The sequence below is a fragment of the Microcaecilia unicolor genome, chromosome 3 (assembly GCF_901765095.1).
Source record: "Microcaecilia unicolor chromosome 3, aMicUni1.1, whole genome shotgun sequence".
In the NCBI taxonomy this organism is placed as follows: domain Eukaryota; kingdom Metazoa; phylum Chordata; class Amphibia; order Gymnophiona; family Siphonopidae; genus Microcaecilia; species Microcaecilia unicolor.
The window spans coordinates 85,816,234-85,838,744 of record NC_044033.1 but is presented as its reverse complement, the minus strand read 5'-3'; the positions used below and the strand labels follow the sequence as shown (position 1 = coordinate 85,838,744).

At 44.3% G+C, this 22,511-nt stretch overlaps 1 protein-coding gene across 1 annotated transcript in view; it reads left to right on the top strand.

Moving 5' to 3' along the window:
- Positions 1-1,236: 1,236 nt before the first annotated feature.
- SPDYA (speedy/RINGO cell cycle regulator family member A) overlaps positions 1,237-22,511 on the top strand; it is a 183,468-nt gene continuing 162,193 nt past the window's right edge. The window contains exon 1 of the mRNA XM_030196137.1: positions 1,237-1,468. Within this exon, the coding sequence (XP_030051997.1) occupies positions 1,237-1,468 (232 nt within the window). The remainder of the gene's footprint in view (positions 1,469-22,511) is intronic.

The window sequence follows — 22,511 nt, the reverse complement described above, 5'->3', positions numbered from 1 at the left end:
TAGATGACGGCAGAAAAAGACCTGCACGGTCCATCCAGTCTGCCCAACAAGATAAACTCATATATGCTACTTTTTGTGTATACCTTACCTTGATTTGTATCTGTCATTTTCAGGGCACAGACTGTACAAGTCTGCCCAGCAATATCCTCGCCTCCCAACCACCAGCCCCGCCTCCCACCACCGGCTCTGCCACCTAATCTCAGCTAAGCTTCTGAGGATCCATTCCCTCGGAACAGGATTCCTTTATGTTTATCCCACGCATGTTTGAATTCCGTTACCATTTTCCTCTCCACCTCCCCCCGCGGGAGAGCATTCCAAGCATCCAACACTCTCTCCGTGAAACTCCCCAGGCTGAATCATGGCTATGACTGCACGAAGAGTTTCCATGCAAAAATGACGCACTCGCAGAGCTTTGTTTACTCCCTTGAGATCGAGAACGGGACAAAAGGAACTGCCTTTCTTTGGTACCACGAAATAGATGGAACGACGACCTAGACCATGCTCTGCCATTGGGACGGGAACCACCACCCCCAAGCAAATTATGCATATTATGATAACTGTTATCAAGGAGCCTTAGCACCAATCTCTATGTTTTACACTTATTCTGGGTTTATTTATTTATTTTTTTGAAAGTGGGCCAAAAAGAAACGTCCAAAGTACAAAACCTTGTTTAAAACAGTATTTTCGGAAAAAGAAAAAAAAAGACTTTTTTTCCTATTTGGATTTTGGACGTTTTGTGCAAAACATTCAAAGTCAGACTTAGACGTCATATCGAAAATTCCTCTCTATGTAACTTTGTAAGTCTAAGCATGTTGAAAATATGCCTCTTAATGTGGTAACATAGAACAGCATGTATTGCACTAATGCATGCAAGTGGCAGTTGGCACTTACGCATGGAAGGTGTACATAACCGTAGATGCTCATTTATAGAATTGCCCTTTAAATTTGGGGGGCTTTATTAGCAGCTTTGTAAATAATGAAAATAGTGAATACATCAGATATAAGTTTGTACATACTTCTAGATGATTCACTATTACATTAAAAATCTGTTAAGCAATAAATTGTAACTATGCATTAAAAATTGCAGAAAGATGTAGAGGCTGTCAGCTTTTTGTTAGTTAAGGATTCATTGAAACACAGGGGTGCCTAAGCTTTTGCATATAACTGATTTTAAGATTTACTGCATATGTTTTAAATCTTTTTTTTTTAACAGGAGGAATTTTCATTTCTCAAAATATGAGACACAATCAGATCTGCTGTCAGACACCTCCCACGGTTACTATTCATGTAAAGTCAAGTGCATCTAGATCACATCAGCCAAAGAAAGCAATTCAGCTGAAGCGGACTATTTTTAAAGAGAATCAACAAACTTCTGAAAGAAATGCTAACAATAACAAGTCAAAACGTGCTAGAGGCCCGTGCCTCATTATTCAACGTCAAGAAATGACTGCTTTCTTTAAATTATTTGGTATGTTAATAACTGTTCATTATATTGGTTATTCATGTTCTATTTGCTCAATGTACTGAAAATTTATTTTTGCATGATTGTGAAAGTCTCATATTTTCTTATCTTCCATTGCTTGTGTTGTGTTAATATTTCTTAGTTGATAAACAGGATGAATCAGCCATACAAGTGGATGATGCCTTCCTGATTGCACCAGCATAGATTTTCTTAGAAGAAAAATGGAAACTTTCCCAAGTTACAGAAACATGAGAGGCATTGATCTGAAAGTGCTGACACAGTACAGAGCAAAAACCCCAAGCAGAATTCAGAACAGATGAAATAAAATAGTGCTCAACATGGCCACATTTCGCCTAAGGATAGGCTGCATTGGGGGCATATGACTGTCAAACATAATCCAAAATTCAAATCAAATTAAAAAGAGAACAACACATATATAAACAAATACAGATCAAAATTTTAAAAGTTCAAATTATATACAAATAAATACATGAACTTAAAGGAGCTTGAATAATTACTGTTAATGACTATTGGTACTAAAAGACAAAAAAAAACAATGTACATACAAAAGTTGCTGTTGTAATAAAGAATCTGAGGCAATGTGAACCTTAACAGTGACGTGGAGGGGCATTTTCAATATGACATCTAAGTCCAACTTTGGACGTTTTGCTAAAAACATCCAAAATTCAAGTGGGAAATATAGCTATTTTCAAAACAGAAAAACATATCTTTTTTTCTCAGAGGCCAAGCAGGCTGAATCGTTCTCACAAGCGGGTCGATGATATGCGTCAGCCCGGGAATCAGCATGATGACAAAAATTTCTCTAGTGCCTTCCTGCCCGCTGCGCGATCGCGCTCTTCAGTTATTTTTTCTCCACATGAAAAGAGCCCCGGAAAAGAGCCTTATTTTGTGCCTTCGGTTTTCTTTTTCAGTTATTGTTTCATTATTTAAAAAACAAAACAACCCCTCCCCCCCTTTTATTCCTTTTAGTTTCATTTGGCCCCGTGTCTAAGTTTTCTTTTCTTTTCGCTATGGGCCGCATTTAGGCTTGCTCGGTCGGGGTTTCCCATTTTTGTGCTTTTATGTTTTTCTTAGACATAATCAAGTCTTTTAATTTAGCCAAAGCCATCTTCCCTTCCCTTCCTTGTCATTGAAGACTTCCAGTGGCTTCAAATGTTGTACTCGGTACAGGCGGACCATCTCAGATACTGATACACATTCTTGGTGTTTTCAGTGCCTTGGGCCCGAGCATAGCCCAGCAAATTGTGTCCTCTGTCTTCGTATGAAGAAAAGGACACAAATTTCCCGAGAGGCTCAGAGAGAGAACCTTTTTTGAGCTTGGTCCAGTCCTTTGAAGTTAACATCGGCATTGAGGTCGGCGATATTGGGAATCGAGGTAGGGATGGCTGCTGCAAGGTCCAGAGACCCTGGGAGCAGTGAGGTGTCGAGTGGGTCTCCACCTATCTCGAGGCCGCCTGCTGTGCAGGCTCGGACCCGACCCCAAGGTGATGGGAGGATTCAACATCGTCCTCGTCAGCACCGAGGAGCTTGGGTGAGGTGCATCGGGCGAAGGCCAAGAAGCACCGACACCGATCTCCTTCGATGCACAGTGCCGGGAGCTGCGGGGCGCCGAGGGATCCGTCCCCCGAGAAGCATCGACACCGGGAGGATCACTCCTCCTCCATTAAAGAGGTGCCGATGCGTGCGTCTCCCACAGCCGAGATCCTGCTCTCGCACCTCAGGTGCTTCCTGCAACCTGATCTCCAGCTGGCCCCACAGCCTTTACCGATGGCGGTTCTTGATGATTGTATCCGGGCCTTGCTCCCAGAGCTTTTGGAGGGCTTACTGCATTGATCAACATTGGGAGTGCTTGCGCCTGCCATGCCTTCTGCTGAAGCCCCGTATAGCCTTCAGCCTGCAGTGCGCCCTCCGGCACCAGCGTTGCTAGTGGCTCTGATGTCGATTGCTACCCAGGTCTGTTCTCCTTCGACATCAGTGGAGGAAGCTTCGCCGGAGTCAAGGCAGGAGCCAACTCCTCAACGCCGTTCTTAAGGCCATGGGTCCATGATGTCGAGGTGGGCCCCTTCTCTGACATCCCTGAGGGAAGTGCTGTCTGATACCGTAGAGGAATGCTTGTGGGAGTCAGAGGAGAGAATCCCAGGTATTTTTCCTCCCATGAGTCCTATGGGATCCCTTCTGAACCTTCCCCTCCACCTGAGAGATGGCTGTCTCCACCTGAGAGCCTCTCATTCATCTTGTAAAGCACCCCCTTACCTCTGAGGGGAACTGAACACTTCGGAGGGGTCAGAAAGCCCTTCCGGCAAAGGAAAAACACTCCAGAGTATATCTTTTCTTCTTTTATAGTAATGTTAAAATTTATTAGAGTAAATAAATGATTACAATAAAATTCTTTTATCCCAGTGTTATAGAAAATTGAATTCTTATTTATATAAATCTAAATTTCAGCATAAGCAAAATAAAATAACTCTTCTTTGTGTGTTTCCCTGGAAGCTTTCAGATCTGATCTGCTACTAAACAAGCTTGTCAGATTACTGAAGCTTCTCTATGTCTATTCTCTTAATGTCTTTAGTATTTTTTCTCTTATCTGGTATTCTTCAACCCTGACCTCTAAGGTCACCTTAACATACCTCTGCTTCTTTGGTATTTTTCCATTATTCATCATTTGCCCTTTGTAACCTCAAATCACCCTGAATATTTACTACTCATATTTGTCCTTCACTGATAGAGTTTCCTTACATTATGTCCAGAGCTTGTTTGAAAACAGACACATGTTAAATTTTATAGCCTGCCTCTTAACTTGGCCCTGAAAAGGCCAAGAAGACACAGGCTAACTGTTTGCCCTGCTAGATCATAGATAAGGGAATAAGTTGTATACCACGTGGGATGAGAATTTATAAATCTCAGATCTTTCAGAATGATTCGGATTTCATCACTAAATGGAATATGATACTAAATAAATGCTCTTTGGACCTAATGCTATTAATTATTGAAAGAAGCACTGAGAAACTTGAACAAGACAAATTAGCGCTAGATGAGGATTTTTTTTAGTTATTTATTTATGATTTTTAAAGTTACAATCCAAGCAAACACGCTTGTACAGAAAGTAGTTAAATACAGATCCATTTAAAGAAAATGTAATAGCACAACAGGGGGGTGAATACAAAACAAACAGATTTAATCCCCTATTTATATTTAAACCACTAAAGTCCACAAGTTCCATTCAAGATTTACAAATTTGGAGGTTTAAAGCACAATTAACGTCATAATTAAAGGAAAAACAAAGCGAAAAAATGTGAAGCTGCAAGAAATATTCCTTTTCAGGCCGCTTGAGTCTCTCTTTCAATTCTCTTAGATAGTAAAAATTCAGTGAGGTGCTTAGGTTCGAAGAAAACATACTTAGTGGATTGTAGTCTAACTATGCATTTGCATGGGTAATGCAAAAAGAAAGAAGCACCCAACTGTTGTACTCCAGGTCTACTTAAAAGAAATTGACGTCTTCTTTTTTGGGTCTCTTTTTCTTTTGTCACGTCCGGAAATATTCTTATTTTTAATCCGTAAAAGTCTTTGTTTCTATTTTTAAAGAAAAGTCGCATTATCCATCCTTTATCAGGTGCCAGCACCACCGTGGCAATCAAAGTAGAAGAAAAAACTTTTTCAGAATCTGAAGACTCTAGTAGTGCTGTCATAGCTAAAGGGGAATCTGAAGATTCATGCTCGCCTGGTGCTTTCACTGGCAAGTAATATACTTGTAGAAACGGAGGAACTGCATCATCAGGAACTTGAAGTATATCTTTCATATATTTTAATAGCATTTCTTTAGGAGACATTGTTTTAGTTCTTGGAAAATTAATGAATCTTAAATTGTTACTTCTCTGATTATTTTCTATCACTTCAATTTTCCTGCGCAGGTTCGTCAAATCTTTAACCGTTGTTTCTTGAATATCTTGTACTTGTTTTTCTTTTTGATCAAAGTTCTGCATTTTCTCATCTAATAACTTTACGTCATTCTTCAATTTTGTCGTATCTTCAGTTAAAGTTTGAACTTTTAACTCTAGTTGATTTATTTGGGGGCATAAAGCCTTCCTGAAAGAGGCAATCAAGGCCCACAGTGATTCGAGAGTTACTTCAGATGGTGTTTCTAATGAAGCAAACATTTGCATATGTAAACTAGTTTTTAAAGAAGTACTTATCTCACTTCCCGTAGCCAAGAGTTGCCCCGTCAGTATAGTTGTTTGTTTCGCAGTGGCTCCAACTTCCACCATTGTGGGTCTCTCCGAGCTCACCCCAAGCTGTTCCCATGCCTCGAGTCTAACCAACTTTTCCGTGGTAGATGCCATCAGAGGGGTGCTCGCACGCTGCGGCTGCGGGGGTGGCGTCCTCTGGTCTGGACTTAATGTTGTCTCAAGCACCGGCGCTGGTTCTAGGCCTCCAACTGCTCTAACCAATGCCAGCGTGCCACTCACAGACCCATTTCCTTGCTGGTTCTGAACGAATAGGTCCATAGGTCCGGTCACCGGGACTGCTTGTCGGCCAGAAGACACCGTGCCGGCCGATTTGCCCCTTCGCTTAGGCATTGCGAAGGGCTAGGACTAACTCGCTGAGAACGCTTCTTTCATCCGTTCGCTCTAGGCAACCATCTTGAATGTCGGCTCTGATCTAGATGAGGATTTAAAAAACATTAAGGAGAAGATTGCCTCTCTAGAATTTGAACATACTAAATTTAAGGAGACAATGGAAAAATTTAAAGAAACAATTAAGAGGGTGAAGATTAAGAAAATCTCCAGGGACAATAAGGATTATTTGGACAATAGAGTTTACCCCTGGATGTGGAGAGACACTGAAGAAAAATCAACAAAGCTGGAAAAACAAATGGGTTTTAAGGATTCCACTTCAAGTTCTAGTAGCAGCGGCAAATCATCAGATCGTTTTTTAGGATCCAACTAGAGACTTGCATGGGAATGGGGTTCGCGGGAATCCTGCGGAACCCACAGGGTTCCTGCAGGGATGGAAGCAGTTCTGCCGGGTTCCCGTGGGGATGGAAAGCCGTTCCTGCAGGGTTCCCATGGGGATGGAAACAATTCCTGCGGGCTTCCCGTGGAAGTGTATGCTGCACTTGCATCAGCCTCTCACTTACCGAGTACAAAGTTCTTTGAGTGCCGTCTCCTCCTCCTCCTTGCTTCAACAGCACAGATGCGGAAAGTCTCCATTAAGGAGGTGGTAGAGACACAAATGCTAACGGAATTCAAAAAGGCATAGGATGAACACAGAGGATGTCTAATTAGAAAATGAAAGTTATAAAAAAAACCTAAACTTAAATTACTGCATGTGTGTGGATGTGTCGAGTGATGCTTAGATGGTGACTTTGGCTGTGATGAACTAGGGCCGATACAAGGCAGACTTGTTTGGTCTGTGTCTCATATATGGCAATCTGGTTTAGGATGGTCTGGAAAGGGCTTAGACAGTAGCTTTAGTGGCTGGAACATGAGCACAGTGCTGGACAGACTTTTACGACCTGTTTCCCGCAAATGAGAAGACAAATAGGCTGGAGTGGTCTTCGACGACAACTCTAGCAGTTGGAACATAAGGATAGGGCCAGGTGGACTTCTATGGTCTATGTCCCAGAAACGCCAAAGAAAGACCATAATCAAGTATATAATATCACGTTTATTGTTGATTTAATTATGAGTTGATAAGGAGTGTGACTATTGGGCAGACTGGACCCTTCAGGTTTTTATCTGCTGTCACTTACTATGCTACTATTAATTCTCTCTGCTCCCGGGCTGATGCGCAGACCTCAGCTCTGACACAGGCACAAGCATCAGATGTCACCTGACCTGCTGGTGTGTGCATATGGTGACCTCTGAGCACACAGTGCCAGTGAATAAGAGACAAATCTTACATGTATGCACCAGAGTGTTGCATACATGTAAGATTCTAACTTCTGTTCCTTCCTTGCCAGCAGTGCTGAGGCTCGAACCCAGAGAGAGACTGAGAGAGCTGACCGGAATTTTTTTAAATATACCATTAAATTCATGTGGGGACAGGTTAAATTCTTATGGGGACAGGTGGGGACGGGGTAAATTCTTGTGGGGATGGGTAAGATTTTAAGTGGGGATGGATGGGGATGGGTAAGGTTCCAGTGGGGATGGGCGGGGACGTGTAAGATTTCTGTCCTCGTGCAACTCTCTAGATCCAACCAAGGGAGACATAAAGAAAGGAACATCAGAGGGGGAACTGGGAAGGAGAATCCCCTATGTCCACAAACCAGGCAACAGAGGAGATAACAACAATGGTGATTAATTTATCATCCCACGACTTATCGTCGTCAGAAATCAAATTACTATCAAGGGGCTTATCATTTGTCCCAGCTACCAATTTTGATTTGTTTCAATTCAGAATAGATTGAGAAATATTTTTAAGATCACTTCATTTGAGAGTTTTTTTCTCAAATGTGAAAGATAATAAGGACTCCTCTATCATTGGACCAAAATCCACCTGGACACCCCCCACCCCATTGTTTCCTATATTACAAGCATTCAGAACACTGGTGCTACGTGATGTTGAAGAGCAATTCCACCCAGAACGTTGGCGGTTTCATGACAACTTATCAAAAGAAGAGAGAAAGGCATTATTCGATCTATGAAGAAGAAAGGGTTTAGTTATTAAAAAAGCCGACAAAGTGGGGGGGGGGGGGGGGCGGTAGTGGTGCAAAATCGAGTAGCTTATATCAATGAGATAACAAGACAGCTAGATGATAGATCCACTTATAGGAAGCTATCGGGAGACTCTCCAGCCATGTTGAAATCAAAAATATTAAAAAACAAAACCGGATTGGAAAATGGCTTCCTGACTAAGAGAGAATTTAAATATCTAAATGTGGAACACCCTACAATTCCAATCTTTTATGCTTTGCCCAAAATACACAAACGACTGGATTCCCTTCCAGGTCAGTCAATCATTTCTTCAAGAGGTTCGGCATTAGAGGCTTTATCTTCCTTTGTTGACGTTATTCTGAGACCGTTTGTGGATGTTAGTCCCTCTTATATAAGGGACAGCACATATTTTTTTAACATCTTGGAAAAGCATAATCATTTAGCTTGTTAGAAACCAATTTTGGTAACGTTAGACATTGTGGCTTTATACACATCTATTCCATAAAAGGAAGCTCTCGAAGTAGTATCGGAGACAGTTCAATTATGTTAGCATCCCCATAGAATTCCTTCAGATTTTATGTTGGAACTTATTAAAATTGCTTTATTCCAAGAAGACCTATTCTTACAGATTTCAGGGATAGCAATGGGGGCTACATTCGCCCCCTCCATCGCTAACTTTTTCATGATAAGGTTTGAGAAAATATGTGTGGACAATTCCCCTTTTAAAACGAAGATTGCCCAATGGAAACGATTTATCGACGATGTCTTCATGATATGGACAGGATGTATAGATGACCTTCAGGGGTTTGTTGAATGGCTCAACTTATTCCACCCAAACATAAAATTCATGAACTCTTTCTCAGAGACAGTTACACATTTTTTGGATATTAAAATACAGTTGGAGGAAAATAGATTTACCACTACAATATACAAGAAAAATACTGACAGAAATACCTTTCTCCAATATCGAAGTTGCCACCTGGTCAAACTAAAGAATAGTTTACCATTCTCTCAATTTCTACGGTTTAGACGAATATGTAATAAGGAAGCAGATTTTAAGAGAAACGCCAAACGCTTCTCAAAGAATCTAGAACAAAGAGGCTATCCAAGGAGTATAGTCAGTCATACAGGAGGGAATTGTTATTATCAAAAGGCACCAACTGAAATACAGAAGATCAAGAAAAGATGAACACATAGCTCAATTTTCTAGTGGAAGTGATCTTTTAATGAAAATTATCTAGAAAAATTGGGCTATAATGCAGTCACATGAGGTATTTTTTGATCAAGTAACACGCAATTTAAAAGAGATACTTAGCCCCGCAGATTTACCATCGGCAACATCACAAGAAGGTTTGAAAGTTCCCATGGGTCATAAAAAGTATGGACACTGCAGAACGTGTACTATGACAGAAGAAACAGAAGAATTCATCAATCTGATCAACGGTAAACTTTTCAAGATGTATACTATAAACACTGTTTGACAGTCAGTGTTATGCTTTAACTTATAATGTACATATCCAAAAATATATGTTGGGAAAACCTCGAGAAATTTACATCAGAGAATGATAGAACATCGCTACTGTGTTAAAAAACAGAGAAAAGGGGCACCTCTGGTGGCTCATTGTGTTGAATACAACCATGGCTTCGAATCCTTTAAATGTTTCGCAATTGATCACGTCTGGTGTAACAAGAGGAGAGGAGACCACATTAAGATATTAGTGAGAAGTGAACAGCGATGGATCCATGTGTTGAAATCCCTAGAACCATGGGTTTAAATTCCCACATCGAATGGATGGCTTTTTTCTAAGATATCTAAGTTTATTTAGATAGGAGTAGAAAACAGATTATAAAGAACGTTTATGCAAATGTAATAAACTGCATATATTTAAAAGGACCCAGTTCCAGTTCCGGAGGTAAGGTCAGCGTCACACAGCCGGTAAATGCCATTTTGGAAGAGTGGCGTATTCATGAGCTTAGTGAGTTCATACTCTGCCGGTGTTTTACTTGTGCCTTTGCTCGGTGACATCAATTTCATTGACTTGATGACACGTCTCTTACAGGCTGCATTGAGCGCTTGGTCCCCTGAAGAAGCTCCATGAGAGAGTGAAACAGAGAGCCCTGTTAGGTGCATGAACTTCAAGCTAAGTGCTGGTTATTGATTTATGCTAAGATGTGTATTTAAAGAAGTCAAGTTAAGATATATATATTTATAGCAAATTTATAGCAAATTTTATATTTATAAGCAAATTTGCTAAATAGATACTTTTGTTCTGTTTTCACAGAAGAAAATCCTGGAGAAGGACCATGATGGACTGGAAAAAGTACAAATGAGAATGGAGTGGATAGAGCACCGTTCACGGAAGAGAATGTGTATGAACAACTTGAAAAGCTAAAGGTGGACAAAGCCATGGGACCGGACAGGATCCACCCCAGGATATTGAGGGAGCTCAGAGAGGTTCTGGCGGGTCCTCTTAAAGATTTGTTTAATAAATCCTTGCAGACGGGCGAGGTTCCGACAGATTGGAGAATAGTGGATGTGGTCCCTCTTCACAAAAGTGGTGATAGGGAAGAAGCTGGAAACTACAGGGCCGGTAAGCCTCACTTCGGTTATTGGAAAAGTAATGGAAGCGATGCTGAAGGAAAGGATAGTGAATTTCCTGGAAGCCAATAAGTTGCAAGATCCGAGACAACATGGTTTTACCAAAGGGAAATTGTGCCAAACGAATCTCATTGAATTCTTTGATTGGGTGACAGGAGAATTGAATCGGGGACGAGCTATAGACGTAATCTACTTAGATTTCAGCAAAGCTTTTGACACGGTTCCCCACAGGAGGCTTTTAAATAAACTGGATGGGCTGAAGATAGGACCCGAAGTGGTGAACTGGATTAGGAACTGGTTGACGGACAGACGCCAGAAGGTGGTGGTTAATGGAATTCGCTTGGAGGAGGGAAAGGTGAGTAGTGGAGTGCCTCAGGGATCGGTGCTGGGGCCGATTCTGTTCAATATATTTGTGATTGACATCGCCGAAGGGTTAGAAGGTAAAGTTTGCCTATTTGCGGATGATACTAAGATTTGCAACAGAGTGGACACCCGGGAAGGAGTGGAAAACATGAAAAAGGATCTGAGGAAGCTAGAAGAATGGTCTAAGGTTTGGCAATTAAAATTCAATGCGAAGAAATGCAAAGTGATGCACTTACGGAATAGAAATCCACGGGAGACATATGTGTTAGGCGGTGAGAGTCTGATAGGTAAGGATGGGGAGAGAGATCTTGGGGTGATGGTATCTGAGGATTTGAAGGCGATGAAACAGTGTGACAAGGTGGTGGCCGTAGCTAGAAGGTTGTTAGGCAGTATAGAGAGAGGTGTGACCAGCAGACGAAAGGGGGTGTTGATGCCCCTGTATAAGTCGTTGGTGAGGCCCCACCTGGAGTATTGTGTTCAGTTTTGGAGGCCGTATCTTGCTAAGGATGTAAAAAGAATTGAAGCAGTGCAAAGAAAAGCTACGAGAATGGTATGGGATTTGCAGTACAAGACGTATGAGGAGAGACTTGCTGACCTGAACATGTATACCCTGGAGGAAAGGAGAAACAGGGGTGATATGATGCAGACGTTCAAATATTTGAAAGGTATTAATCCGCAAACGAACCTTTTCCAGAGAGGCGAAGGTGGTAGAACGAGAGGACATGAAATGAGATTGAAGGGGGGCAGACTCAAGAAAAATGTCAGGAAATATTTTTTCACGGAGAGAGTGGTGGATGCTTTGAATGCCCTCCCGCAGGATGTGGTGGAGATGAAAATGGTAACGGAATTCAAACATGCGTGGGATAAACATAAAGGAATCCTGTTCAGAAGGAATGGATCCTCAGGAGCTTAGCCGAGATTGGGTGGCAAAGCCGGTGGTGGGAGGCGGGTAAAGTGCTGGGCAGACTTATACGGTTTGTGCCAGAGCCGGTGGTGGGAGGCAGGGCTGGTGGTTGGGAGGCGGGGATAGTGCTGGGCAGACTTATACAGTCTGTGCCCTGAAAAAGACAGGTACAAATCAAAGTAAGTGGCACATATGAGTTTATCTTGTTGGGCAGACTGGATGAATCGTGCAGGTCTTTTTCTGCCATCATCTACTATGTTACTATGTTATAGAAATTGAAGACATTGATATCAAAGCAAAGTCAGAGTAACTAATAACAAACAAAAAATTTTAAAAATTAAGAAAAAGTATATGGTTAGGAATAAAGGAAGTATTTTGACCAATGATATGATCCCAGTCCATAATGAGCCGGCATTAAGTTATAATGCTTGCCGCTGAGCAAGGACTTTTGAGGTATTTTCCTCCTTTCCAGTAAATAATAGCTATTAGTACACTAGTTGGTGAAGAGAGGCAGAGATACAATTAAAAGTTATTTTTCAGCTTAGTAGTGAGTGATCTCTGTAAAAACCAGACAGCTCTATATTAAACAACCTGTTTTGTACGGGAGATGGCTGAGGCCATCCCATTCCCCGTAGAAGTGGAGGATGAACCCAGGGCTAAGATGCTTGAGGTTCTGGACTACACCTCTCCACCTAAGGAGGCAGTGACAGCTCCTCTGCACGAGGTACTCAAGGCAGTCCTTGTGCGGAACTGGGCGTTCTCTCTGTTTGTCCCTGTGGTCTCCAAGAAGATAGATACCCAATATCGGATCCACGGGGAACCTAGTTTGGTGACATCTCAGTTACCCCACAACTCCATGGTGGTGGATACCGCTATCAAGAGAGCCAAGAGTACTAGAGACTATGCCTCGGCTCCCCCAGGCAAAGAAGCTAGGATCTTGGACTCTTTTGGGAGGAAGATGTATCAGGCCGCTATTCTAATAGCCTGTATTCAGTCATACCAGCTCTTCATGAGTGTCTACTTGCAGAACTTGGTGAGGAAGCTGTCTGACTTGGTTGATGCACTCCCTCCAGAGCAGGCTGAGCCTTTTCGCCAGTTGATCAAACGGCAGAAGGCGTGTTGCAAATTTTTGATCAGGGGCACTTATGAAACTTTTCACGTGGCATCCAGAATCTCTGCCCAAGGTATAGCGATGCGCAGACTCTCATGTCTTCATGTTTCTGACCTGGACCATTTGGTCCAACAGAGGATGGTGGATGCCCCTTGCTGGGGGGGATAATCTTTTCGGAGAGAAGGTTGAGGAGCTTGTAGATCAGATCAAAAAGCACACTGATGCTATGTCTTCTCTCTTCTGCCAGGCGCCTTCTGCAACCACCTCCTCATCTAGGAGATATTTTGGTGGGTCACGGAGTGCTTCTTATTCCTATGCTAGGCGTAGGTACGGTCCTGCGGCTCGTCAGCCTGCTCAGGCTCCACCCCAGCATGCTTGTTCTCATCAACAGCGTGAGCCCAAGGCCCCTGCTGCTCCCTAGCAAAAGCAAGGGATGGGCTTTTGACTGGCTCCAGCAGAGCATAGCCACTATAAAAGTGTCTGTGCCGGACTACTTACTGGTTGGGGGGAGGTTAACATTTTTTCACCAAAGGTGGCCTCTCATAACCTCCGACCTCTTCAAATAGTCTGGTTAGGATACACCCTCAATTTGAGTAGAGAGGTGTGGTAGCCGTGTTAGTCCACTTTTAAAGGTAATCAATAGAAATAAAACAAAATAAAACATGGAAAAGAAAATAAGATGATACCTTTTTTATTGGACATAACTTAATACAAGAAATGTTTTAAGTTATGTCCAATAAAAAAGGTATCATCTTATTTTCTTTTCCATGTTTTATTTTGTTTTATTTCTATTGATTACCCTCAATTTGATATCCAAACCTCCAAATTGCCCACCGAGAGCTCATTCATTCAGCTCTCAGCCCAAGCAGGTACTTGTAGAGGAACTCTCTGCCGTTCTAAAGGCCCATGCGGTCGAACCTGTTCCACCAGGGGAAGAGGGGCAGGAATTCTATTCCAGGTATGTCCTTGTGCAGAAAAAGACAGGGGGGGATGTGTCCCATCCTAGACCTAAGGGCCCTGAACAGATTTCTAGTTGAAGAAAAGTTCAGGATGGTTTCCCTGGGCACCTTTTTTCCCATGGTTCAGGAGAACGATTGGCTAAGCTCTCTGGACTTGAAGGATGCGTATACACACGTCCCGATACTTCCAGCTCATAGGAAGTATCTTCAGTTTCGGCTGCAAGCACATCGCTTTCAGTACTGCTTGTTGCCTTTTGGCCTTGCCTCAGCTCCCAGGGTGTTTACCAAATGTCTAGTGGTAGTTGCAGCATTGCTACGTAGACTGTGTTCCCTTATCTTGACGATTGGCTGGTAAAGAGCACCTCGGAGGTAGGTGCTCGGGAGTTCATGTGGAAGACTATTTAGGTGCTGGAGCTGCTAGGGTTCGTAATAAACTACCTCAGGTCCCATCTCCAAACTGTTCAACAATTAGAGTTCATAGGAGCCCTGCTTGACACACAAGACTGTTCGAGCCTATCTTCTGGAGATGCTTGCAGACAATCTTCTGTTCCTCGTGTCCAAGTTTTGAACGTCACAGCAGGTCTCATCTCAGCAGATGTTCAGATTGTTGGGCCACATGGCTTCCACAGTGTATGTTACACCTTGGCTTCACAGTAGTATCAAGCCATAGGAGGTCTGCAGGATGTCATCCGAGTGTCCCCTGAGCTTGTACACTCTCTTCAGTGGTGGACAATTCAGTCCAATCTGACCTTGGGACTACCATTCCAAATACCTCAGTCACAAAAAGTGGTGACGACGGATGTATCAATCCTGGGGTGGGGGGCTCATGTGGATGGGCTTCACACTGAAGGAGCCTGGTCCCTCCGGGAAACGGGTCTTCAGGTCAATCGCCTGGAGCTCCGTGCGATCTGGAACGCTCTAAAGGCTTTCAGATATCGACTGTCAAACCAAATTATCCTAATTCAAACAGACAATCAGGTTGCGATGTATTACATCAACAAGCAGGGGGGCACCAGATCTCGTCCTCTGTGTCAGGAAGCCATCCAGGTGTGGCTCTGGGCATGCTGTCAGGACATGTTTTTACAAGTCACTTATCTGGTAGGTGTAAACAACGGCCTGGCTGACAGACTGAGCAGGAAAATGCAACCACATGAGTGGTCTCTGAATATGGGTGTAGCCTGCAAGATCTTCCGAGTATGGGGCATCCCCTCGGTGAATCTTTTTGCCACTCAATCACATGGTGCCTCAGTTCTGTTCCAGGCTTCAGGCCCACGAAAGACTAGCATCAGATGCCTTTCTCCTTCATTGGGGAACAGGCCTTCTGTATGCGTATACTCCGATACCTCTAGCAGGAAAGACTGCGGAACCATGATTCTGATCACAGCCTACTGGCCACGGCAGATTTGGTTCCCTCTTCTGGAATTGTCCTCCAAAGAACAATGCAGATTGGAGTATTTTCCAGCCTTCATCACTCAGAACAAAGGGTCACTTCTACATCCCAGCCTCCAGTCTCTGACTGTCACAGCCTGAATGTTGAGAGCCTAGAATTGGCTTCCTTGGGTCTTTCGGAGGGTGTCGCCCGAGTCTTGCTGGCTTACAGGAAAGATTCCACTAAGAGGTGTTACTTTTTTAAATGGAGGAGGTTTGCCATCTGGTGCGACAGCAAGGCCATAGATCCCCTTTCTTGTCTTACACAGACCCTGCTTGAATACCTTATCAGAGTCTGGTCTAAAGACCAACTCCGTAACAGTTCACCTTAGTGCAATTAGTGCTTACCATCAAATGTAGAAGGTAAGCCCGTCTCTCGACAGCCTTTAGTTGTTCACTTCATGAGAGGTTTCATGGGATCTCAGTGTCGTTCTCACCCAGCTGATGAAAGTTCCTTTTGAGCCACTGAATTCCTGCCATCTGAACTATTTGACCTGGAAGGTCATTTTCTTGGTGGCTGTTACTTCAGCTCGCACAGTCAGTGAGCTTCAGGCTCTAGTAATGGATGCACACACCATGTAGTCCTCCGCACGCACCCTATGTTCCTGACGAAGGTGGTGTTGGAATTCCATCTGAACCAGTTGATTGTCTTGCCAACTTTTTTTTCCCTGTCCTCATGCCCACTCTGGCGAAAGCTGCTTGCACACCTTGGACTGGAAGAGAGCATTTGAGCGGACAAAGCCCTTCGGACAGTCCCAACAGGAGGGGAGTTGCATTCGGTAAAAACACACCATTTCCAATTGGCTAGCAGATTGCATTTCCTTCACTTATGCCTAAGCTGGGCTGACTTTAGAAAGTCATGTCACTGCTCACAATGTCAGAGCCATGGCTGCGTCAGTTGCCCACTTAGTCAGCCTCCATTGAAGAGATTTGCAAAGCTGTGACGTGGTCTTCAGTCAACACATTCACATCTCACTACTGCCTTGAGCAGGATACCTGATGCATCAGTCAGTTTAGGCAGTCAGTGTTGCAGAATATGTTTGGGGTCTAGAATCCAACTCCACCCTCCTAGGCCCTTTTTTGTTCTGTTCCAGGCTGCAGTCTTAGCTAGTTTGTATATAGTTTCATGTTAATCTATGTTATGTCCTCGCCATTGCGAGGCCCAATTGACCAATATTTGTTGTTTTGGGTGAGCCTGGATGCTAGGGATACTCCACTTGTGAGAACGATTCAGCCTGCTTGTCCTCGGAGAAAACGAAGATACTTACCTGTAGCAGGTATTTTCCGAGGACAACAGGCTGATCATTCTCACAATCCCGCCCACATCCCCTTGGAGTTGTTTTTCTCTTTCTTTTTTCTTATGCTGTTGGATTAAACTAAGGAGCACGGTTGCGAGGCGGGTGGGAAGGGACTCCCCCGCATATGTGGTGGGTCGCGCCACGCGCACCAGAAGTCTGGAGAAATTTTTTGCTGGCTATTATGCCGATTCCCGGTCCGACGTGGATAGTCGACCCACTTGTGAGACTGATTCAGCCTACTTGTGAGAATGATTAGCCTGCTGTTCTTGGAGAATACCTGCTACAGGTAAGTATCTTCGCTTTTTAGAGCATGCTAAAAATTAGCGTGTGCTAACCGTGTAGACACCCATAGGAATATTATGGGCATCTACATGACTCTAATCTTCTCAGGAGTCTCTCATGAGGAACTTTGTATAAAGCTTTCTGAAAATTTAGATTGATACACTACACCCAGCTCACCTTTATCCACATGCTTATTCATGCCTTCAAAGAAATGAAGCAAATTGGTGAGTCAAGACTTCCCTTGGCCGAACCCATTCTGACTCTGTCCCATTAAACCATGTTTCCTTAGCGTCCCTCCGGCCCGGCCCAGAATGACTGATGGGTTGTGGACGCCTACCAGCAGGTGGAGACTGAGAAGACTGATTTTGAGGCAGCCAATAAGAGCCGTGCTCAGCCCCTTGTAAACCTCAGTATTCTCAGTCTCCAGCAAGTGGTAGATGTGGTGAGCCCCTTGGTCTCAAAATGTCTATTATTTATTTGTTGCGTTTGTATCCCACATTTTCCCACCTATTTGCGGGCTCAATGTAGCTTACATTATGCCGTAATGGCGATCGCCATTTCCAGAATGAGAAATGCAAAGTGGTATTGCATTAAAGTTCATAAGTGACAGAGTAAATTAAGCAGTCAAGTATAGAGAGTTCATTTCCGGAATGAGAAATAAAGTGGTATGTTTTCTAATTTCCTTTAGCTCAGGTAAATGTACCTATTTCTTTCTCAGTCTAATAAGTTTGAAGTTTTCTTTTCTCATACACATCTGTGCGCTGTTTTGGTTATCTGCTGGCAGAGGCTGAGGCCTGCAGGGGTTCTCTAATGCCTCAGGGGTGCTACACTCTGGTGGCCTGGTCCCTCCCCCCTCCTATCCCTGAGTTTTCCCTGTATGCCTGAGGGCTCAGGGTGGACTGTGGTCCGTTGCTGGCCTAAACCCCTTCGCGGGAAGGGAGTTTGCAGAGCCGCGGAAAAAAGCCACTTTGATGTAAAACAAAAAGCAGGCAGGTGCAATAGCTTTAGCCTGCTGTCATGGCTGTCTCCCTGCAGGGTCTTTGGCTTGGGAGTGTGTTATAGTTCCTCTTCCTCTGTTCAGGGTTGGGTTCAAGCTCCAGTTGGTTGCTCTGGACAGATGTTCAGTTAAAAAAAAAAAAAAAAGGAACCGCGGAGTTCCATTTAAAAAAAACAAAAAAGTGGAGGTATGAGAACTTCTTGGTTTAGCGAAGCGGTGCCAGTTTTCAGTATGGTGTCAGCGACTTTCTACACTGCACGGGTTTTCGGCAGGAAACTCCACCATTTTGTTTGTAGTTGTGGAGGAGTGGTGCAGACCTTTCTGACAGCGGTCTGCTTTTGTTCCGGCAGCCTCTTCGGTATTGCTACGAGCTCTTTGAGCAGGGACTGTCGTTCTTCTATGTTTGTGCAGCGCTGCGTACGCCTTGTAGCGCTATAGAAATGCTAAATAGTAGTAGTAGTAGTAGGCGGAAAGATTTTCTCTGCCTTTCCCACTGTTAATTTGAAGGACGAACAGCCTTTGCAGAATGAGAGGTTTGAGTGTGTGGGGGGCAGACTCTCTCTCTAAATTTCTTTCTTTCAGCTGCTTTATAGTGAAGCAATCTAGAGTGCAGACTGCCATGTTTTGTGTTTGGTGTGGGAGGCTCTGGTACTCTGTCCTGTGGTTTCCCTTTCTTTGCATCGAAGCTGGCAAAGTCTGATACTGTGAGTGCAAATAAAACTATCTCTGGTAAGGATTCTTTTCTGATGACCAGATTCTGTATAATGCAGGATAAAATAATTAATTTCTCTAGATTCTGGGGGTTGTAAGGACACAATATACTATTTTCTCTGGCATCTAAATGGGGCACGGAAACTGTACTTCTCTATAGTTTATGGTGCACAGACAATATCTAATATTTTTTTTCTATAATTGGAAAGCTGCAAGGATATAACGTATTGTTTTTTTACTAGTACAATTTACTTATTGATGATGTCTCGTTTTCCTGCCGAAAGCTGACTAATGCAGACACAAGTTATATAGTATGTCTCTGGTCTCTATATAATGTTTCTCTACATGTTCAGTTTTCTTTCCCTCTTGTATTCTCCTGGAATTTACACCCTTATTTATTTATTGAGGGTCTGTTTTTACAGTCTGTTTTATCATTTTATCTGCTGTGTTGTGTTCTCTGGTATTCTAGGGTTGTAGACGTGTGCCAGCCCTGATAATCTCTGGGACTGTGTTACCTTTCAGCCATCTGTTCTGCTATTTGCTCATGCCTTTCAGGTTTGTGGTCAGTAGCTGCACTGGTACTGCCTGGTGGTTCAGCACATGCTTCTAGCCTTGCTCATGCGGGGGGGGGGGGGGGGGGGGGGGGGAAGGGAGGGAGGGTCCCGGAAGGCTGTCTGACTGGTTTGATATGACTAGTGAGTTGTGCTCTTTTAGTTAGAGCAACTGTTTGGACACCTGTCTTTGTGGGTTCAGCTCCCACTATTATATATTATGGTGTTCTCTCTTGGAAAAGCCTTACTGTTGGAAGATCTCCTTACTTTTTCTGGTCTGCTACATTAGGAGCTCATCTCCTCTCCTCTCTGAGTTAGATAGCGAAGCACTATCTGTTGAACTGTTATGTTCCCTGTTGCCCATGGATGGTTTGGGGATGATTCTCGTATTCTGTCACATTCTTTAAAAAAAAAAAAAAAGAGTTTTACGTCCTCGATCCGCTTCAATCCGGTTTTCGCCCTCTTCACTCGACAGAAACAGCACTCTCTAAAGTCTGTAATGACCTGTTCCTTGCCAAATCCAGAGGCCACTACTCCATCCTCATCCTCCTGGATCTATCCGCCGCTTTTGACACTGTCAATCACAACTTACTTCTTGCCACACTGTCCTCATTTGGGTTCCAGGGCTCTGTCCTCTCCTGGTTCTCCTCCTATCTCTCCCACCGCATCTTCAAAGTTCACTCTCATGGATCTTCCTCCACCCCCATCCCCTTATCTGTTGGTGTTCCCCAGGGATCGGTCCTTGACCCCTTCTCTTCTCAATCTACACCTCTTCCCTGGGCTCCCTGATCTCATCTCATCAACCGCCACCTGAAACTGAACATGTCCAAGACCGAGCTTATCGTCTTTCCACCAAAACCCACTTCTCCTCTTCCTCCACTTTCTATCTCAGTTGATAACACCCTCATCCTCCCCATCTCATCTGCCCGCAACCTCGGAGTCATCTTTGACTCCTCTCTCTCCTTCTCTGCGAATATCCAGCAGATAGCCAAGACCTGTCGCTTCTTCCTCTTTAACATCAGCAAAATTCGCCCTTTCCTCTCTGAACACACCACCCGAACTCTCGTCCACGCTCTCATTACCTCTCGCCTGGACTACTGCAACTTACTCCTCACCGGCCTCCCACTTAGCCATCTACCCCCCTTCAGTCTGTTCAGAACTCTGCTGCACGTCTCATATTCCGCCAGAACCGATATACTCATATCACCCCTCTCCTCAGGTCACTTCACTGGCTTCCGATCAGATACCGCATTCAATTCAAGCTTCTCCTTCTTACCTACAAATGCACTCAGTCTGCTGCCCCTCACTATCTTTCTACCCTCATCTCCCCTTACGTTCCCACCCGTAACCTCCGTTCACAGGATAAATCCCTCCTCTCAGTACCCTTCTCCACCACCGCCAACTCCAGGCTCCGCTCATTCTGCCTCGCCTCACCTTATGCTTGGAACAACCTTCCTGAACCCTTACGCCAAGCCCCCTCCCTGCCCGTCTTCAAGTCTTTGCTTAAAGCCCACCTCTTCAATGCTGCGTTCGGCACCTAACCCTTACCGTTCAGTGAATCCAGACTGCCCCTATCGGACCGACCGTTCACTTGTCTATTAGATTGTAAGCTCTTTGAGCAGGGACTGTCTTTCTTTGTTAAATTGTACAGCGCTGCGTAACCCTAGTAGCGCTCTAGAAATGTTAAGTAGTAGTAGTAGTAGTACTATAGAAAATGAAAAGGTACAATGTATGTCCACCGGAGACTGTGACAGCATATCAGTTTCTCATATTTTTCTGTTTCTGTGGGTCTATTGTAGGGGGACGTTCATTTAGCCTTGGGGAACCATGTTTTTTTTCTCCTTCAGTATTCCAGACATTGAAGAATTTCTGTAATGTTTGTTACTTGATGTTATGTATATTTTGCATTGACAGATTTCTATCCAAATGATCCTACTGAGATCATAGTTTACAGTTTGTTTCTCTACATACTCGTGTATCAGTGGTCTTTCCTCAGCCGTTTGCAGGGAATTTATAACTGTCATTTTGAGCCAAAGCATTTTTTTGTGGGCTTATGGTTTCCACTTTGTTTCTCTCCATACTTTGTGTATCAGTATCCTTTTAGAGGTGTTGGCACAAGTTTGCTAGCTATCACAGCTTGTGTATATTGCCATTAGTGGATTTTGATTCAGTTTATTTCACTTGTTTATTATCTTTTCTCCGAGGACAAGCAGGCTGCTTGTTCTCACGACTGGGTGACGTCCGCGGCAGCCCCCACCAACCGGAAGAAGCTTCGCGGGCGGTCCGCATGCAGGGCACGCCCACCGCGCATGCGCGGCCGTCTTCCCGCCCGTGCGTGACCGTTCCCGCCAGTCTTTTCTTTTCCGCACTGGAGAGAGTCGTGCGTTGCCGCTCTCTCTTAGTCAGCCCCGGAAAACCGTCGCGTTGTCCGCGAATTCGCTAATTTTATGTTTCTTGTTGCCGTGCGCTTCAAACCTTTTTTCTTTTTCTTTAAAAAAAAAAAAAAAAAAAGAGAACGCGCTGAATTTTCCCTCGTTTTCTAGCGGGGGCGTCGCGGGGGCGATTTATTTTTCGAGGTGTGATTTACCGCCACCATCGACGACTTTAACTTCGCCGACGCGATTTTTCCGTCGATGTCCTCGAAGGTCCCGAGTGGATTTAAGAAGTGTGGTCGGTGCGGCCGGCCTATCTCGCAGATCAACACCCACGCTTGGTGCCTCCAGTGCCTCGGGCCGGAGCACAATATCAAGTCGTGTTCTTTGTGTCTTGGTCTCCGGAAACGGACTCAGGTTGCGAGGCAAGTTCTTCGGGACCGTCTTTTTGGAACTTGCGCCAGGCCCCTCGACGTCGACCTCGACGGCATCGGTATCGACGGCCGGTTCTTCGGTACCGGTATCAATGTCCGCGAAATCGGCACCGATGGCATCGACCCCAGGAGTACAGGTCCCGTCGGCCCGCCGGTCCTCCGGTGACGGTAGGGGTGAGAGGCCACGTGGGCAATCGGCCCCGGTCACTCCCTCTGCTCATGGCCCTCGGGACCGAACCCTGTCCGACCCGGCCCCTCGAGACCGAGGGGGATCGACCTCCTCCTCCTCCGTTCCACCTGGCACCGATGACGGGCACCGCAAAAAACAGAAGAAGCACCGTCATCGGTCCCCATCGGTGCGCCCGG